General features: G+C 40.6%; 1 protein-coding gene across 7 annotated transcripts in view; it reads right to left on the bottom strand.

Moving 5' to 3' along the window:
- hdac7 (histone deacetylase 7) overlaps positions 1-19,579 on the bottom strand; it is a 281,863-nt gene that overhangs the window by 58,650 nt on the left and 203,634 nt on the right. For all 7 annotated transcript variants that reach the window (XR_001730659.2, XM_016995792.2, XM_062971059.1 and 4 more), the window contains 5 exons: positions 10,228-10,330; positions 8,554-8,669; positions 6,850-6,972; positions 6,054-6,163; positions 3,972-4,094 (listed from right to left, as the gene is read on the bottom strand). Coding sequence is in view for 6 of the 7 variants with exons in the window: in XM_016995792.2 (XP_016851281.2) it covers positions 3,972-4,094; positions 6,054-6,163; positions 6,850-6,972; positions 8,554-8,669; positions 10,228-10,330 (575 nt within the window). In the remaining variant the exon portion in view is untranslated. The remainder of the gene's footprint in view (positions 1-3,971; positions 4,095-6,053; positions 6,164-6,849; positions 6,973-8,553; positions 8,670-10,227; positions 10,331-19,579) is intronic.

Here is a 19,579-nt window from a genome sequence, read left to right as displayed (position 1 = left end):
GGATTTTATTTTGATCAATGAGAGCCATCTCTTGTACTACAGCTAGTCAATTTCTGACGGTCTTCAATTTGGTTGTCAAGATCCTCCATCCCTTCATCCCCAAAAGATAAATAGATTTTGTTATTATCCAATCAGACTCATTTTTCATTCTTAAGATATGGAATCACTTCATGAAAAAGTGTGCAGAATACAGACATTCTGCAGCTTCATCGCTTTTTTTTTGGACTAGAAGAGAGCTGTTGTTTAGGGAAATGCTGTATCAATTACTCTTTTTCATTTAATGGATGTAGAAAATTGAGAGAATATAACCATGAGATAGAGAACATAAAGCTTTTAGATTAGATAATGTAGATTGTATGTAGTGGTAATATTTTTTCTTTTATTCTAAAAAAATATTTTAACTTTGGTTTGTATGTTTGTATCTAGATTTTTTATTAACTTGTCTAAATAAAAATTAGTTAGCAAAAAAAAATAGCTGTGCATGAAAAAGTATGCAGAAAATAGTCATTTGTCACTTTTCAACAGTAAGTTCTTTTGACATTGTCCAGCTTCAACAGATCTACATTATAGCCAAGCGCCGTACTTTCAATCCCTAGTCCTCTTAATGTAGTAAGAACGCTATCTTTTTTTTCTGTACTCTCTACTCAAACTTACAGAGAAATTATGTTTCTCCAATCCTTCAATCAGCAACATGGTTGTTCAACCTCTCAATCAGCAACATTTAGTATTCAATGTGTTGTCGAAGGCTTTCATGGCCGGGATCACTGGGTTGTTGTGAGTTTTTCAGGCTGTATGGCCATGTTCCAGAAGCATAAATGTCAAGAGAAAATGCTTATGGAACATGGCCATACAGCCCGGAAAACTCACAACAATTTAGTGTTCAGTTTTGCATCTACAAATGAAAAGCACTGGGTTCTGCTTTTCAACCATTTCTACTTTTAGACAAAGCCGTGGTCCCTAACCTGTCAAATAAGCCAGAGATGTCTGTATATTAATCTCACTTTGTGCCTTTCTAACATGTGGAATCTCGCAAGACACAAAATGGCCAATGCAAGACTGAAAATAGTCTGCCCATGCTTTGCCTATTCCTCAAACTGGAAAGCAGATTGAACACTTTGAATTTCCAAGTACATAAAATCTTATTGACAGGAAACTTGTTGTTTTTGAACCCTCGAGTCATTTCTGATTTATGGAAACTACATCATCAGGTTTTCTTGGCAATATTTGTTCAGAAGGGATTTGCCCCCAACCTTCTCTGAGAGTGTGATGTACCCAAGTTTAGCCAGCGGGTGTCCATGATTCCGCAGCATTTCAAATCATGTTCCCCCAGTGTCCCAGTCCAGCAATTAAACACTACATTGGTCCTTGACAGAATATAACAAAATCCTGCCTGGCAAGGGAAAAGGGAAGAATTTGACAGAGCATCTTATTCCATCCACTTGGCCTAACATTATGGCAGTGGTTCTCAACCTATGGGTGTTTTGGCCAACAACTCCCAGAAACCCCAGCTAGCTTACCAGCTGTTAGGATTTCTGGTAGTTGAAGGCCAAAACATCTGGGGACCCACAGGCTGAGAACCACTGCCTTAGGGTGTCTGTGTTTCCTGTCCCTATTGGATTCCACCCCACAGCTCTTGCCTTCCCAGCTTTCCCAGATAGCCATGTTCTCTTCACCAAAATACCATAAGTGGGTAGGTTTCCAGATTGTGTACAACAAGTGTGACGGCGCGAGTGGCGCCATCTATATGTCAAACTATAAGTTTCAAGATTTGAATTGCTGTATCATGCCTGATTTTGCCCTTACCCTGTAAATGTAGTTGGATTGGTTATTTATATCTGTCAATCAATGTTGTTTGTACCTGTTATATTGCTCACTTAGCTAAACTATTTGGCTCCACCTCTTCCTGGAGTAGGACTGTGTTTCCTCCTTTTCATTCCACCAGCAAGCTCTCTTATCGGATGGACGTGAGAGAGAGACTTGGCTCAAAAAGCCCTTCAAAAGTTACCTCTCAGCACCAATTCTGAGGTTCTTACCCTTGGGACTCACACTTCATGTTCAGGGCCAACCTGAACAACGTTGAGGAGTCTCAAGCGCCTTCACATCAGTCCTTTGGCAACAGAGGAAGACTCTTGTCTTCAGATATAGGTCATTGGACTGAGGCTGAGTTTGCTCCGGCATTCACAGCCAGAGAGAGAGGGATCTGGACAAGCTTCATGGACTTAAACAACCAAAGACTGTAATGTATATTTTCTTTTACCCCCTTTGTGAAGAATAAACCCAGTTTTTGAGTTAACTACAGTGTTTTGGTCCTTGGGAGTTCCAGTTTCCCTAAAGGAGGGCAAGAAGCAATCCCCTGGGGAAAGATGTCACGTCCATGCCTCTTTCACTAAGAGTACAGCCCCAGGCGCGACGGCACAACAAGGGTCCCCAAACTTTTTAAACAGGGGGCCAGTTCACGATCCTTCGGACCGTTGGAGGGCCGGACTATAGTTGGCCACCGAGCAATAATAATAATAATAATTCCAGCATATCTATCTTGTTTGCTGTGTCATACAATAAAATAACAACAACAACAACAATAATAAAGAGGGTTGGAAGAGACCCTTTGGGCCATTGAGTCCAATCCCCTTCTGCCTTTGTGCACCGAAAGCACAAGCAAAGCACCCCTGACAGATGGCCACCCAGCCTCAATTATTATTATTATTATTATTATTATTATTATTATTATTATTATTATTATTATTAATAATAATAATAATAAAAAAGAGGGTTGGAAGAGACCCTTTGGGCCATTGAGTCCAATCCCCTTCTGCCTTTGTGCACCGAAAGCACAAGCAAAGCACCCCTGACAGATGGCCACCCAGCCTCAATTTATTATTATTATTATTATTATTATTATTATTAATAATAATAATAATAATAATAATAATAATAAAGAGGGTTGGAAGAGACCCTTTGGGCCATTGAGTCCAATCCCCTTCTGCCTTTGTGCACCGAAAGCACAAGCAAAGCACCCCTGACAGATGGCCACCCAGCCTCAATTTTTATTATTATTATTATTATTATTAATAATAATAATAATAATAATAAAGAGGGTTGGAAGAGACCCTTTGGGCCATTGAGTCCAATCCCCTTCTGCCTTTGTGCACCGAAAGCACAAGCAAAGCACCCCTGACAGATGGCCACCCAGCCTCAATTTTTATTATTATTATTATTATTATTATTATTATTATTATTAATAATAATAATAATAATAATAAAGAGGGTTGGAAGAGACCCTTTGGGCCATTGAGTCCAATCCCCTTCTGCCTTTGTGCACCAAAAGCACAAGCAAAGCACCCCTGACAGATGGCCACCCAGCCTCAATGTTAATAATAATAATAATGTGATTTTGTGATACGAAATCCAGCATATATATCTTGTTTGCTGTGTCATAAAATATAATAATAATAATAATAATAATAATAATAATAATAATAATAATAATAATAATGGTTGTAAGAGAAGAAGAGACCCCTTGGGTCATTTAGTCTAACCCCCTTCTGCCCTTGTGCCATGGGGGCCGGATAAATGGCTTCGATGGGCCGCATCCGGCCCCCGGGCCTTAGTTTGGGGACCCCTGGTGTACAATATTATATTTTAAGTAGTTGAAAATCTCTCCTAAGCTTTAATTGCTACCAATGAGAGTTTTACACTAGATGATGCTGGTATTCTTTGCCCCACAATGCTGCTGCCTCTGGCTCTTCCCATCAGGGGAATACAAGCCCAAAACAACTTCTCTAATATGGGACCTGGGGCATTTCTCCTTCTCTCCACTTTCTACTTGCTTCAAAAATATTATTTTTGTATGGTTTCCTGGGTTTTCCATTTCTGGTCTGCTATGCAGATGCTCTTCCTGAGATTCCACTGAAAATAATCAGCTATTGTAAGAGAAAAAGAAGATATTCAGCATTAGGGGTTTTATTTCTTACCCGGACAGGTGATGCTGAAGTAGCTGGCAGTCCAAGGGTAAGCGCTGGGAGGGAGCCACTGGTCTGAAGAGCAAACTGGGCCAATGAGCTCTCTTGCATTCTCAGGCGCTGAGCTAGTGGTGTCTGCAGCAAAAGAGGGAGATGGAAATATCCACACAAATTATACAACTTTGGCATTACACAGAGAAAGCTTCTCAATGATTTATCTGTCAAAGAACACAGTACCCATCTGCCATCACTGCCAAAATGTAGATGACTGGAGCAAAGCTTCTTGGGCTATGTAATGTAGTGACTAGCAATGATCATTTTTTCCCAGGGCACCAGGAACAGCACTATAATTGCTATCAATTGGTCACAATTATTTCTTTCTTTCTTTGAAACTTCCTAAGGAACAGCAGCCAATGGCTTAGAAATTACACAATTTTAAGAAGCACAATTTCTCAAAGATATTCCAACACAGGATAGAGAGAATTTTCCCAAAGTTTGCATAAAAAAGAAGTTTATTTGGCCAAATGTTTTTCCCCAATATAGAAAAATAATGTTTAAAATTTGCAAAAATTCTTAATCTCACCAAGACAAAATGAAGTGATTTTTTAATATCTGAAACATAGAGGAGAGCTTGCCAGAAGCATAGTCCATGTGGCATGGCTGCACAGGAGAAAGCTTCCCAGACTGATTTTTGTGCAGGACTTTTTTGGCATAGGAAATGTCAAAACACTTATTAGAAAATATAAAAATACTGTGTGTGGGAAACTGATAGACACATCATGTTTTTTCCCCCAAGCATTCCCCAAGAAATATATGGTGGCAAAGGGACTGGCAAAATGCAGAATTGAGAAATGTCTAGGGGTAGCAACATTACCCCACTCGTCCCCACACATACACCTGCACTCCAAATAGGTAAATAAATATACAAATATTAGTCCCCACAATGGCAAATTGAGCTACCAGAATTTGCCCTGTTTGAACATAATTTGCCCCTTAAATGTGATTCCCCCCCCCCCCCAGCCTTGGTTATAATAATAAAATGTTTAATAAAACAAAGGGGACTAGTCATGGCCCAAAGAGAACAATCTGCCTACCTCTGAAGCAGCACACACATTTATTTGTGAATTAGCATTCAACTGCAAAAAAAAACATATTCTCATTTTTTCCATACCAAAGTTCCCACTCAAAACAAAGAAAGCTGTTACAGTAGAGTCTCACTTATCCAACACTCGCTTATCCAACGTTCTGGATTATCCAACGCATTTTTGTAGTCAATGTTTTCAATACATCGTGATATTTTGGTGCTAAATTCATAAATACAGTAATTACTACATAGCATTACTGCCTTTTTTGAAGAACATTTTCTGTCTAATTTGTTGTATAACATGATGTTTTGGTGCTTAATTTGTAAAATCATAACCTAATTTGATGTTTAATAGGCTTTTCCTTAATGCCTCCTTATTATCCAACATATTCGCTTATCCAACATTCTGCCAGCCCGTTTATGTTGGATAAGTGAGACTCTACTGTATGTTTATTTCTTTAACAGTATTCACCCCCTTTGTCAACAAAATATACTATAGTAAGCAAACAAGAAGGGTTCATATATAACAACATATAAATACAGCCTGCCTGAAAAGATAAACATGGCCAGACCATCACTACTCTAAAATATATTATAAGTGTTGTTGGCTCCATTAAAGAGAGATGAAACATGGCCCTCTGGGTGCTGCTGGAGCTCAAGCCCCATCAGTCCTTCAGAGAAGAGCAAATTACAAGAGTTTATGTGAAGTTTTAATGAAGGATGAGACAGTATGGTGTCCTTGTTTGAGTGCTAGATGAGAATTCTGGGAGACCAAGATCTGAATTCCCTGTTCAGCCACTCATCCACACAGGGTGGCCTCAGGCAATCACACTTTCTCAGTCTCAGTGGAAGGAAACGCTGAACACATCTTACCAAGAAAACCATAAAAATGAGAGTCAAAATCAAGAGGCGTAAGAACACAAAATATCTGAAGGAACTGATATTTCCTGATCCACTCACAGAAGCTATGAGGGTCTCATCCTCATAGATCACAATACGTAGGTCCATACCTCTTGCATAAGTCCTGGTGCTGGTGGAAGGGCCCCGTGTTCAGGCACAAGGCTGTCATTGGGTGAACTGCAGCCAGAGACTGGGGTGCTGCTGCTGCTGGGAGATGAATCTGTTGGTGACAAAGAACAAATGAAAGTTGTGGATGAACAAGGAAAGTAAAACAAAGGGAAAACAGAAGGTTATCTATGCTGGAAAGGGAGACTGGCAGAGGAGCACTTGATGGCTTGGATCAAGAAAAGGGAATGTTTTCCAATCTCAGGACAAAATCCAATTTTAGATAAAAATATTTTTGAGAGAGGCATTCTAGTGGTAGCCAAAGGGTTGAGGCCAAAAATGCCAATCCTTTCAAGAGGCATTTCAGCCTTTAAGAATGGGAAAGAAGGAAGAAATGTCATTAGGAAGGAGCCACTGCTACAGGAGAATCCTCACAGAGCTGGATTTGGCCTCAGGTCTTGAAGTCATCCACCCCAGGCTTAGATACAGCATTGGCATGAGGAGCACCATGTTTTCCTTATTCATCATTCCAGCCAGCTATTTCAGACTTAATTTTAAATAAATGGAGCCCCATGTGGGCTAAAAGTCTATCTCAATTACTAGTAATGATGAAACTAGTAAACACTCGGAATTCCATATCCAAACCATCTTAGTAGAAATAGATGCTTCAGAGCAGCCTCTTGCCAACACTTTCCAGAATCCCCAGATGCTGTCTGGATGAAATGGAAGTTGTCTCCCAACACCTCCGGAGATCGTGGGTCTCTCAGAGCAAGCACTCTTTGAGCCAACACTTTTTCTTACCAATGGTTTCTGGGGGACGCCTCCTCAAGGAAGGGGGTGCACTTTCCTTGCGGGTCAGTGGGTTTTTGCGCCGCTCGCCAGCCTTTTTAGCCTTATAGCGCAGCTTCAGGTTGGGCTCCGATGCTGAGGCAAATCCAGACAGAAACATAAGAAATCATGTTGATAAGCCTACTTTGAAGTTTAAATTTGGAGAGTGGTGGAAAATTTCACTGAGAAGGGATTCATATTGGGGACAATGTCCTCATCACCAACACCCCACTCACACCTACTGCCCTGATCCTTGAGGGACTAAGAATGAGAATGTAATACAGTAGAGTCTCACTTATCCAACATTCATTTATTCAACTTTCTGGATTATCCAACACAGACTGCCTCCCGCCCAGATTCACAGCTGTTTCTCGAGGCAGCAAAGACTGAACTTTTTACGGATTTATTTTCCGACAATGTTGTTACTGTAAGTTCATTTTATGCAGTTCTATCTTTATTTGTAGTCAATTTGTTAGTAGCCAATGTTTTTGTAGTCAATGTTTTCAATACATTGTGATATTTTGGTGCTAAATTCATAATACAGTAATTACTACATAATTTTATCGTGTATTGAACTGCTTTTTCTGTTGATTTGTTGTAAAACATGATCTTATGGTGCTTACTTTGTAAAATCATAACATAATTTGATGTTTAATAGGCTTTTCCTTAATCCTTCCTTATTATCCAACATTTTTACTTATTCAACATTCTGCCGGCCTGTTTATGTTGGATAAGTGAAACTCTACTGTAATAACAAAAAAATCAACAGCTGAACAGAAACATCATTTCTACTTCCCTAGCTTATTGTATATATTATTACTTCTCTCTCTCTCCCCCCCCCCCCCCGCTTTTTCTTTTTCTTTCTGTCTTCATCCTCTCAAATGAAAATTGTATATACACCTCTGATACAAAAGGAAAAAGTGACAAAGTAGGAAGAGGAAAACAAAGTGAAGTCTAAAGGTTCCATTATGGTTCCCATGATGGACTCCCAGAAGCCCTAGCTAGCTTGTCCAATAGCCAGGCATTCTGAGAGTTGGAAGACAAAACAGCTGGAGGACCACAGGTTCTGCGGACCAGTTCCAGAGGAAGGACAATTGAGAGATAGAAGGAACCTAATGGAGATGGTCTCAGCACAGTACTTAAAGTCGGCTCTTGTTCTCATCTTCTGCTACAACCTGGCTGTTTACAAGCAACATATAGCAGAAAAACTGTTATGGCAACTACCTTCAAAGTGATTCCAGCTTTTCATCCTGGATTATAGTTTCATGTGTGATTCAGAGCCCTTCCACACAGCCACATATCCCAGAATATCAAGGCAGAATAACCCACAATATCTGCTTTGGTTTATCTGAGTCCACACTGCCATATATCCCAATTCAAAGCAGATAATGTGAGATTTTATTTAGCTGTGTGGAAGGGGCCCAAATCAATAGATCGGTTCTTGCCTGTTTCTTTTTAATTTCTGCTCTACCTATTGAAGATGCCTTCATGAGCACTTCAATACGCAAGCAGAAACTGTTCGTCTTTATCACTATCCTAATAAAGGCTTCATCAGCTGTCTTCTGCAGGTCAGAGCAAGTAGCTGTGAATGACACAGAAGTAGTAAGGCCGCTTCCTCCCTTTGCCATTTGGCAATCCTAGTTGCCAAAAAAAACTTTCTCTGCTCCACCTGCTCACCTGTTTTCCGTAATGGGAAATGTTCTGGAGAGTCCCCGGAACTGTTTGAGACAGGAGGGAAGAAACTGGAAAGCACAGGGTTGACTGGGGTTTCGTGTTCCATTGGCTCCAAGGACCTGTATGGAAGAGGAGAAAGAGATTGGCTGCTCACACTCATTCAGCATCATGGCACAGTGGCTGGCAAATGAGTTGCAAACCAGGTAGTTTCTGGCTCAAAACTCTCATCAACTATGAACTATGTTTGTAAATGTATTCGTGCCCCCAGGGGTGGTCTTTCCTATTTATGTATCAAGGTATTTATTTTTCTTTTCATCACAGACAGTGATAATTGTAATTGTAGTGTTTTGCCTGCAAATCACACATTTTCCAATTGAGCTATGCCCTCTGCCCAGTTCGAAATTCCAGGAAATACTCTTCTAATACTTCCTTCTATTATTCCCGAACAAAAATCCAGCCTTCCTTCTTCCGCTTTCGGGGAATAATCAACTAATAGGAATATTTAGTTTATGCAGAGCCACCTGAATCAAGGCAACAGGTAATGGAAATGTTTTGCAAGCTGTCTGTAGGCAAATAGTCGGCTCCTCTTTTGATAACTAACCCTGAATACTGAGCATGCAAATAAGTCAACTACTCCAACAACGGGTGTCACAATAAAAGTGACAACTGGGTAACTGAAGGTGTGCCAAACTCACCTGCATGACACTGCCAAGGGAATGGAGTGGGAAGCAAAAAGCTGTGTGTACTGGAGGTGTGATGCTAGACATGCAAATTAAGATCCCAAGCTGTTTTAACTACTTCAGGTTGCTAGAACAGGAGCATACCCAGGGAATATTGTGGTAAGATTACAGAGATATAAAATAAAATGCATTTAAAACTAACTCTCCCCCCCCCCCCAAAAAAAACCTATGAAGCAAAATATGTTTACTTGGAAATTGTCCTTAGTATGCTAATTATTCTATACTCAAGTGAAGAGATGTATAGAACTGCCTTCATTCAGAATGTCCTTTCTAGCCAAAGAAGGCTTTACACTCATTATAAGGAGGCAGAAATGCAGATAAAAAACTAAGCATTACAGATAAAAATATTGTTAGGCCCCCAAGTCAATACCAGGATCCAGATAAGCCAGGGTATAATCCAGGATATAAAATCAGCCCAACCAGCTAGAAAAACAATAGCCAAAATGACTAACCCCACAAGCTAAATTCTTCTTTCCACATTCATGTGGAATGTGTCTCATTTCAGAGATGCTGGAGCTAAACCTTCCATCTAGTAGTGATGGATTATGACTCCATGTCAATGAAGTAATGAATCCACAATAGGATTTCACTTGCACATTAAAAGAGCAATCCGAAGTGACGAAACCATTTTGGAAATAAGATTAAGAACCCTGGACAGATGTTTTAAAATTTGGAGTAAACAAAAAAACAAATTCACTCCCCCACCACTGCCAAACCTGCACACTGACATAGAAGCAATCAGAATATCTGTTAACAGGTAAGCCCATTAGTAATGTTAACTGGGAGTGATGGATTGCGTCATTCATTATATCTGTAAAGTGCTAGGCTAGGAAAGGTTGGCTTACAAATAAAGGTCTGGTGAATTATATAGTCAGAGTACACGGATTAACAAACATGACTTTGTTAATATGAGTACATGCATTAACAAACAGCTTACCTGTAAGACATGGCAGGGGCATTGGTCCTCTCCAGAGCAGCCTGTTGTTTCTTCAGGATTACCTCCGCCAACTTCTGCTTCACAACCATACTTGCTACAGCACCTGTTGAAGGCAAGAGAACAACTGATATTAACATTTCTGGGATGCTACCACACCTGGATTGCTTTTGATACCCCTAACAAAGTCACAGTGGAGACTTATTCTGTAAAGCAGTGGTTCTCAATCTGGAGTCCCCAGATGTTTTTGGCCTACAACTCCCAGAAATCCCAGCCAGTTTACCAGCTGTTAGGATTTCTGGGAGTTGAAGGTCAAAAACATCTGGGGACCCAGGTTGAGAACCACTGCTGTAAAGGATTCACATGTTGGGTATTTTTTTTGTTTTGGTGGTGGGGATGGTGAGTTTGTATAAAAATTTTGGTACTGGAAAAAACCATTTGGAAAGTTTGTGCAGAATAAGTCCCAAACTACAAACTTTCTTACCACCAGGATTCTTCCCATCAGGGTTTCCAAGTTTTTGTACTATGGGGTGGGGTATAGAATATTATTTCCATCCCTACTGGCTCTTCATATTTCCCTTTCATTGCCCTTCCTTTCAATGTTACTGTTTCTGAAATCTTGCACAACTGTTTCTTAGGAAACATGTGGTATACTAATTTCGACATATTCTTTCAGTTCAAATCAAAATCACTATTATTGCTATAAATATGTTAAAATTATATTTGCATGCTTCTCTTTGTATTATAATAGCTGAGAATGGCAAACAACTTTGAGATCATCCAGTATACTCATCCACTTAATCCAGGAATACTGCCACTACAGCATGACTGACAAATAGCTATGTAACTAAAATTATCTTCAGAGGAGAACCCACCACTTATTTATTTACAGTATTTATATTCCGCCCTTCTCACCCCGAAGGGGACTCAGGGCAGATCACATTATGTATATATAGGGCAAACATTCAATGCCCATAAACACATCGAACCGAGACAGAGACAACAGACAGACAGACGCAGAGGCAATTTAACCTTATCCTGAGGGGATGTTCAATTCTGGCCACAGGGGGGAGCAACTGCTTCATCATCCACTCTGATGGCACTTCCTCACTCCAACGTTGTAAATTAGTTAAACTTGCCTCCCCACTTTTATAAGTGGTACCTTATTTCCTACTTGATAGATGCAACTATCTTTCGGGTTGCTAGGTCAGCAACGAACAGGGGCTATGTTTTATTTTTAATTGATGGGTGCTCACCCCGCCATGGGCTGGCCTCGAACTCATGACCTCATGGTCAGAGTGATTTATTGCAGCAGCTGTTTACCAGCCTGCGCCACAGCCTGGCCCCACTTCCTGAAGCAATCTGTTCAATGGATGAACAGTTCTGATTTTTAAGACTTTTCTTCCAGAGTCCTTTCACATTACACAATTACAGTATGACCCCCATGTCTGTTATTTCATTTGTTCATGCCCAAAAACATATGTCCTCTCTAGGCAATTTCTAGCCACAACTTTTGGCTATTCATGCTCCAGAAGTCCTTGATTTCAAGAGGGTTCGCTATTATCCATGGTTTTGTGTATCCAAAGCCCAGCAAGGCATTCCCCATGGGGGGCATACAACAACAGCAACAACAACAATATAATAACAACTTTATTTTTGTATCCCGCCTCCATCTCCCCGAAGGGACTCAGGAGGTTTACATATGGAACAAGGTGCCTAAAACAATGCATAAAATAAATATTGTACAAATATTTTGTACAATACAAAATTAAACCACTAGTATATAAAACCACAATTTGAACTCAGAACAGCACCAATAACCTAAAGTGTCATCTGTCGTAAAAACATGCCCAACTGTACTATAGCATTATGATTCTCCTTCAACCACTGTGACTCAACCTTATGGAATCCTAGAATTTAGAATTCAGGGAGAGCACCGAGAATTCTCAACCAGAGACTAATGCCAAATACCAAGATTGCATATGACAGTGTCATGACAATAAAAGTGATTGCGTTGTGTAATTGTGATCGTGTGAAAGGATGCCTAGCGAAGAATCAATGTCTACTTCTTGAGAATGGATGACCATCAGTTTTAGTCTAGCCCCTGAATGACAGTAGGCATCTCTGCATGACACACTTTCCAATAGATAAAAACATATCATGTCTCCCTTTAATCTTTTCTTCCTCTGGCTAAACTCAACTCTTTCAATTGCTTCGCATGGAACTTGATTTCCAGACCCCTTCACCATCATCACTGTGCACTTTAATCATCAATGCCCTTTGAAAAAATTGGGACCCAGAAATGGGCACAGGACTTCATCTATATAGTCTGACCAGTAGACCCCAAACTCCTTGACTTGATCAGGACCCAATGTAACTTAAGATTATATTATCTTTTTAAGAGCCACGTTGCTTTGCTGGCTTGTGTTCAGCTTGTGATCTGCTATGCAATGCAGTCAGGACACAGATTTTCTATTCATGTTAATTGTGGTGTGTTATTTTAATAGAGCCAAATCTGTATTACATGAATTTAGGACTTCATCACATGGATGTTTTTCACTGTTTTCTCTCCACTTTTGCAAAACAGTCAAGCCATGACGCACTGCCACTTCTGGTGGCCACTCATTGGAATCCGTCTTGCCTGTGTGTTACAATGGAGAGAAGAGTCTGTTCTCAAAAGTTGGGTGTTATCCAACTTCTGATTTCAGAAAAGAGGGGATGGGAAGAAGATGGGGAAAGACGAGGTGGCTGGCCATCCTCAAAAACGAACCTAGCTGGGAGAGAATGGGGTAAGACAGTTTCCCCACTCTTCTCTGTACTTTCCCCACTTCCCTCCTGCCCATCTGATGAAGTCCAAAGAGAGTGTGTCTTCTAGGACTGCAATCCCAACAGCCAGTAAAGACATGGGAGCTGCAATGCACTATCAACATCCCTACTGTCCAACATGGTTGTATGATGAAGCAGATCTATAATTCGATCCACTTACCCACTTGTTTATGAACACTACTCAAAAGAGAACAAATGATATTTCAGTAGAAACCGACACCAACGAGCCAGCCTATAACCTAAGTTCTAAAATCTCATTGTTCTATGCAGATCCCACATGAGGGCTGCATTGCATTATTACATCATTTAAAACCAACAACAGCATTACTGAAATGTTGGAAACTGTTCCTTTTTCAGAAAGGGGGAGGACGAAGAGGAGAATGATAAAAGGGCACACTAATACATAATTTCCATATAATTGTATGCATGTGTCCATACACACCTAGAGGAAATTATGACCCCAGATACATTACCTGTGTTAAGATTTCTCTCTGGATTACTCTAACTGTCCTATTTGTCTCATCATTGAAAAGGCTGTGAGAAACAGACAGCTCTCACAGGGATGGGCCACCTGTAGTTTAACAGCAACTTGATTTTTTAGAGAGGAAAGTGGTGCATCATGTAGTCTGCTGAGATTAGGGAAGAAGCTTCAAAAATGCCTATCTCAAAGAAGCGGGAAAATAATATTTTAAAGGCCATGGTGCAGCTCCAAAGATAGACACTAGATGGCAGAAAGGGTTAACATATGGAGACTCAATGTCACTAACATATTGAATTAGATGTTCCACTAGTGCAGTGATTCTCAACATATGGGTCCCCAGGTTTTTTGGCCTACAACTCCCAGAAATCCCAGCCAGTTTACCAGCTGTTAGGATTTCTGGGAGTTGAAGGCCAAAACATCTGGGGACCCACAGGTTGAGAACCACTGCACTAGTTGCTACCAACAAGAACCGTACACTTGCCTGTCTGCCTGCCATCAAGTTGCCTATCGACTTGTGGCAACTATGACTTTCATATAAATTTCATATTATACCACAAGGGACCTAAATGAGGTTGCAATGGGCAGGGGCCATCTGTCAAGTTCCTGCTGGCTAACTCACAGCCCCCTTCCCATTTTTGTTTCTTCTCACAACTGTTTTTAAGGAAATTCGACCAGTTTTAGTGCACAATGTTCATCCACCATGATCATCAGGTTTGTTCATTGGGCAGGTGTTTTCATTGATAACTCTCTTTATTTTGTAAGCCACTCAAAGTCCCAGCTTTGGCGAAAGGCAGAGTATCAGTGAACAAATGGAATTAAAATAGATCAGTGGTTCCTGAACTTAGATGTTTTGGACTTCAGCTCCCACAATTCCTAACACCCGTAAGATGGCTGGGATTTCTGAGAGTTGAAGTCCGAAACACCTGGAGGATCAAAGGTTGGGAACCACTGAAATGGATCCCCTACATGGAGATGGAACTAATCCTCTTGAGATGATCCTGTTATAAAAGAGGAGTCTACAAGCACTGCAACCCAACCAGCAAGGGGCAAAGACTCACAAGAGACCCGGAGAATAAGGTGGAACTAAGCCTTCTCTATGCTCTGGTTTTCTCCAGTTGAATCCTCCATAGGAGGATGCAAAAAAAAATCCCCCTCTTTCTAGAAAGCAATCACTTTTATCATCAGGGTAGAAGGAAGCATCTGCGATCAACTGCTAGTCTCTCAGTGGTCCTCTTTTTATTATCTTGATTTTAAACGTATGTAGGGAATGCACCAAAGTGGGCAAAGTGTAGTCAACAGATCCCATGAAACTCCCCAGGGCCCCAAAGGCTAAAAATAAATAATTTATCGGGCTTTTAATTTGGTTTGAATTGCATTTTAGGGAGTGTGTGTGTGTGTGGGGGGGAGTGTTCCCCCTATTTCCTCATGACCATTTTAGGTCCAGGAAAAGCATTAAAAACAACATGAACAACGATCAGGAAATAAGTCTGAAGTGACTTCTGATCACTCCCTGTTTTTAAGAAGTCCTGTCCTGGGCTTAAAATTTTCCCCAGGATCTAATAAAAGCATGACGAAATGCCCCACCTCCCCTAGAAATTATTTGAGAGTATGAGTCAGCAATTTTTTTCCTGGGGTGAATGTGGTCCTCCAAGATCTCCTAGGAGATTAATGCCTAGCCTCCCAATGTTTCCTACTCCAGCAAAAGGGAAAAGCATCCTGCATTTGCATCTCACATGGAACAAACAAGTAGTGTAATTGTGACATTTAGGGCAACGCGGTCTCCTCTGGATACTCTAGACATCAGAATGGCACATAGATGGGAGTCATAGTCCACAATCTCAGGGAGGCACTTAGATTGTGGAATGTTTGGGTTCAAATCTGAAGAGAATCAGAAGAAAACCTGAAGCTACACATCAAATGCCACATCACTAGTTAGATCCTCATTTCCTGTAATACCGACAATATCATCATAGTGATGAGTCATACAGATGCAATGGAACTCAAGGGCTATGCAGTTCATTCCACTTAACTGAAGCAAGGTGTTCTGCGGCTCAAGCATTTCTGCAGCTCTCAAACATGACTTGATGTCTTCAAGCAACACGATTCCAGAACTATCAACCCATGTGGCTTTCTCTAACACTAGCTTTCACTTGGACGTGGACTGAAGCAAATGTGTTTGCTAATTCTTAGGTCTTGATCCTATGCCCCTTGGAAAATGTGAAATCATTCAAGATGGCTGGGGAGAATGCATATTACACCTGGCAGCACCTCTTTTCCAATTGCATGGCCTAAAATGGCCATCCCATGACTCCAGGCTTCATTCTTCACTGCAGCTGCATAGAGTCAACATGGCGGCAAACAGCAATTGCATCATTCTGTAATGCAGGGATGGAAAAAACAGTCCATCGTGGGCTCTCCAGAATTTGTCACTCTTGGGCTATACTAGCTGTGAGACGCTATTCTAATTCACATGATTCCTACTCTTCTCTAGATGTTATAGCCTGCAATTAGTGCTTGGAAAGATATTTTTTGAGCTTCATATCCCTGAATCCTTCAACAGGTTCAAAAAAGCGAAGTTGCGCCAAGTTCTACAGAACAGCTCCTGCTAACCATCACCACTGGTTCTGGTATTAACAGTTCAGCAACATCTGAGGCCCAGAAACTTCAATAAAAAATAAAGACCAGCCATAAAAAAAAACACCAAAATGCAGAAGTTCCAGAAAAAATAGGTTGGAGGGCATCTTCCGGCAATGTTTGAGAAATAGGATATACTGTCACAGGACTGTGGAGTGAGCTCTATAGCTCACGGAATCCCCTTGCATCCTCGTCATGACTCAATGAGAGATACAACATGACCAGAATGCACTCCTTTACCCGAGGTTGGTCTCCCAAGCTTGCCACATATTTGCTCACATTATCGAGAATGCCATGTTGCCAAGTGCGGAGAGTAGAAACAAACACACATCTAGTTCTTTTAGTTCTGTTTGACAGAACTAGAGGATCTAGATCGGTCATCCTTTTCTTCTCCTTGCTGCCGAATGTGATACACCTCTTAGGTAATGGCCTCAGTACTGTACTCTTGAGGAAAATTTATGCCATCAAAAGCTATCAGAGGTGCAATAAAATCTTTATGGTTTTAGCTCATGAGCTTTGTGCAGTTTCCCCTCTTTCTATGGCTAGGAGAAACAGAATTCTACAAAATATGCTGATCATATGCAAATCTGCATTTATCTAAGGAATACACATTCATTCTCATTCAGCTTTTCTTGGCATATAAAAACTTCCTCCTTTCTGCAAATCAATGAAGAGTTCAGTACATTAATGTATATCTGAAATCTATCCTAGACATTCTGCTTTGAGAAGAAGCCCTGCTTAACTCAACAGGAGATGCCCCAAAGTAAACATGGTAAGGACTGAGCTGTTATAGTTTTTTAAATAAGACATTCTTGATGAGTTTTGAGGTGAAGCACTCTTTGCCAATAGGAATTTAAAATTACTACAGTGGGAAAGTAGATATCAATGGAAAAGAGGCTGAGGTTTATAAAATTAGCCCCTTTTGGTTTTGAACTGTTCAGTGGAAGAGAAAATGAAATTTCGCTAGCCTTCGACAAGCAAGATCTCTTTTACCAAGCTAGAAACTTTTACTATATTATGATATTTTTGAACTACAGTCCGCAGAATACCCTGACCAGCATTATGAGAGCTATACTACAAAAGGAAAATTTCCCAAGGTTCAATTATATCAATTCTTACTGGCAGTTGTTCTCCTGAACCCCTGCCATACATCTTTCACATCATCTGACTGCTCCTTGTGACTCAAGACTAGAGGTGTCAGAATTCAAACCCAGAAATTATTGTGCACAAAGCAAGTACAGGCGGTCCCTGAGTTACAAATATCCAACTTACAAAGGACTCATAGTTAAGAACGGGGCTGAAACAACAGGAAGTGAGAGAAATCTACCCCTAGGAAGAGAAATTCACTCCTGAAAGAGTTATCATGGGGGAAAGATGTCTCCACTGAAGCTTTGTCACCAATCCTTGTTTCCACAAGTCATTTTTTTCAAAATCCAACTATCACAGGGAAAGAAAGTGAGATGAAATCTTCTAAACAGAGACACAGACAACAAAACAAACACCCCAGGGGTGTTAATCTTTCCCTAGGCTATCCAAAGCATATGTGGCTGGAGTACCTGTTTCGACTTCCAAACAAATTCAACTTAAGAACAAACCTACAGAATCTATCTTGTTCGTAACTTGGGGACTGCATGTATTCACACACTGAGCTACAAATCCCTTCTCAAGGGCATGAAATTTTCTGAACACAGAAATATTTGTATTCCTGTCCTTGTCTCATTTTGGTCACAGTTGGTGAACAATGGTAGTAAGTCATCCCTAAAGATTTACACTTTTGTAGATTTGATTTAGAATACTTTCTAGGAATCTCTAGATACTCCAGTGTGACTCTATGGTCAGTTTACTCCAGTTATGTTAGAGGACCTAGATATTTCTAGAGAGAACAATTCTCTAGGGATCTGTGGGTCCTCCAATGCAATTATATGATAAGTTTCCAGTGAAGGTTGTCCGCAGAGTCATGCTGAAAGACCTACAAATTCTTACAGAGGTATTTTCAAAGGTTAAAAAGCAATGTATTTTTTATAATGGTCATGCATCCCTAACTCTAGGGAATGGGAAGCGCCAACTCTAGATGCATTTACCTCCAGGATTGCAAATGTGGTAGTGAAAGAAGGCAGACAAAATCCAATCCCAAGTAGTCTACTTCTCAAAGCAGACTACTTTCTTCCTTCATGGTTTCTGTCTGAGCCTATGGTCTTTTCATACCTGCTACCAGCATCACCTCTGTCAACACAGTGGCTTACACAGGCACAGAGCACCAACAGCCGGTGGTAATACCTCAGAGAGGGAGTAGAAGTTGAGGAAGATATCCTAATGAACAGGAATTTGGGGGACAAGGAAGCAAAAACCTCAACCACTCTTCAAATCATTCTAAAGGATAGTATCTTCAATACGAGCCTGTTCAGGTGCTAATGTCTTTAGAGAGCTGTTACTCAGTTCCATCATCCTCCCAGTCATGTTTAGTGAAAACTCAGGAAAGTGTGTCTTTTCAGCAGTTGGTCATTCCCTTACTAGGGAGGCCAGAATGACTCCCTTCTTGCTCATCTGCTGACCAATGAACTGACTCTGATGGTAATAGTTTTTATCTTCTGTCCTTCAATTTTGATTAAAGAATTTCAGTTCTATGGATTACAGTATGAGCCCCTGGATACACAGGGCAGATACCTGTGATTTCATTTATACACATCTAACAAAATATTCATTTCTAGGCATTTTCTAGATCCTCCAACATGACTCCATGTATTCTTGGGATTGCAGTCTGTCATTTCAATAGGGTTTACTGTTATCCATGCAAGTCTGGGAACATGTACCCTGCTATACAGGGGTTATACTGTATTTTAAAAATAACTGTTATATGTTATTACAGAGGTCCTGGTATGTAGGTCAATTTGTACTTGTTTTATTTTTGTGAGCAGGCTTGAGGCCCAGTATTAGAAAAAATGGATGGAATAAATAAATTAACAACCATCAGGGAAGTACAATGTCAATGGCATGGACACACCTAAGCCATATTCTAGGTTCTTTACTAATGCAGTGTGATAGATGAGTAACATGTCTATCTCAGATAAGCATTGCAGGCAATGATTATTACAAAACACATATGTTGACAAATGTTTTTATGCTTGTGCTCCCTCTTTTTTGGCTATGTGATGATATCCATCCATTCAGGGGGAAGAGGAGAGTATGTGTGCACATACACACATACCGTTTGAACAATGTTCAGCCAACCCTTATCGTGATCCCTGCATGCCAGACAGACAGGAAGAGATGGAATTAGTGATAGGAAGGCCTGAGAAAAACAGCACGGGAGGAAAAGGAGGGCCTTTGGCTCATTTCCATTTTCTCCTGTTGCCTGGTTAACCCCTCAGTGCATGTGGAACGGCATCTGACCCTAAAGACATATTTAAAAGGCCC

The sequence above is a fragment of the Anolis carolinensis genome, chromosome 2 (genome assembly GCF_035594765.1).
Source record: "Anolis carolinensis isolate JA03-04 chromosome 2, rAnoCar3.1.pri, whole genome shotgun sequence".
Lineage (NCBI taxonomy): Eukaryota > Metazoa > Chordata > Lepidosauria > Squamata > Dactyloidae > Anolis > Anolis carolinensis.
The sequence above is the reverse complement of the archived record's forward strand: the minus strand, read 5'-3'. Positions and strand labels throughout refer to the sequence as shown.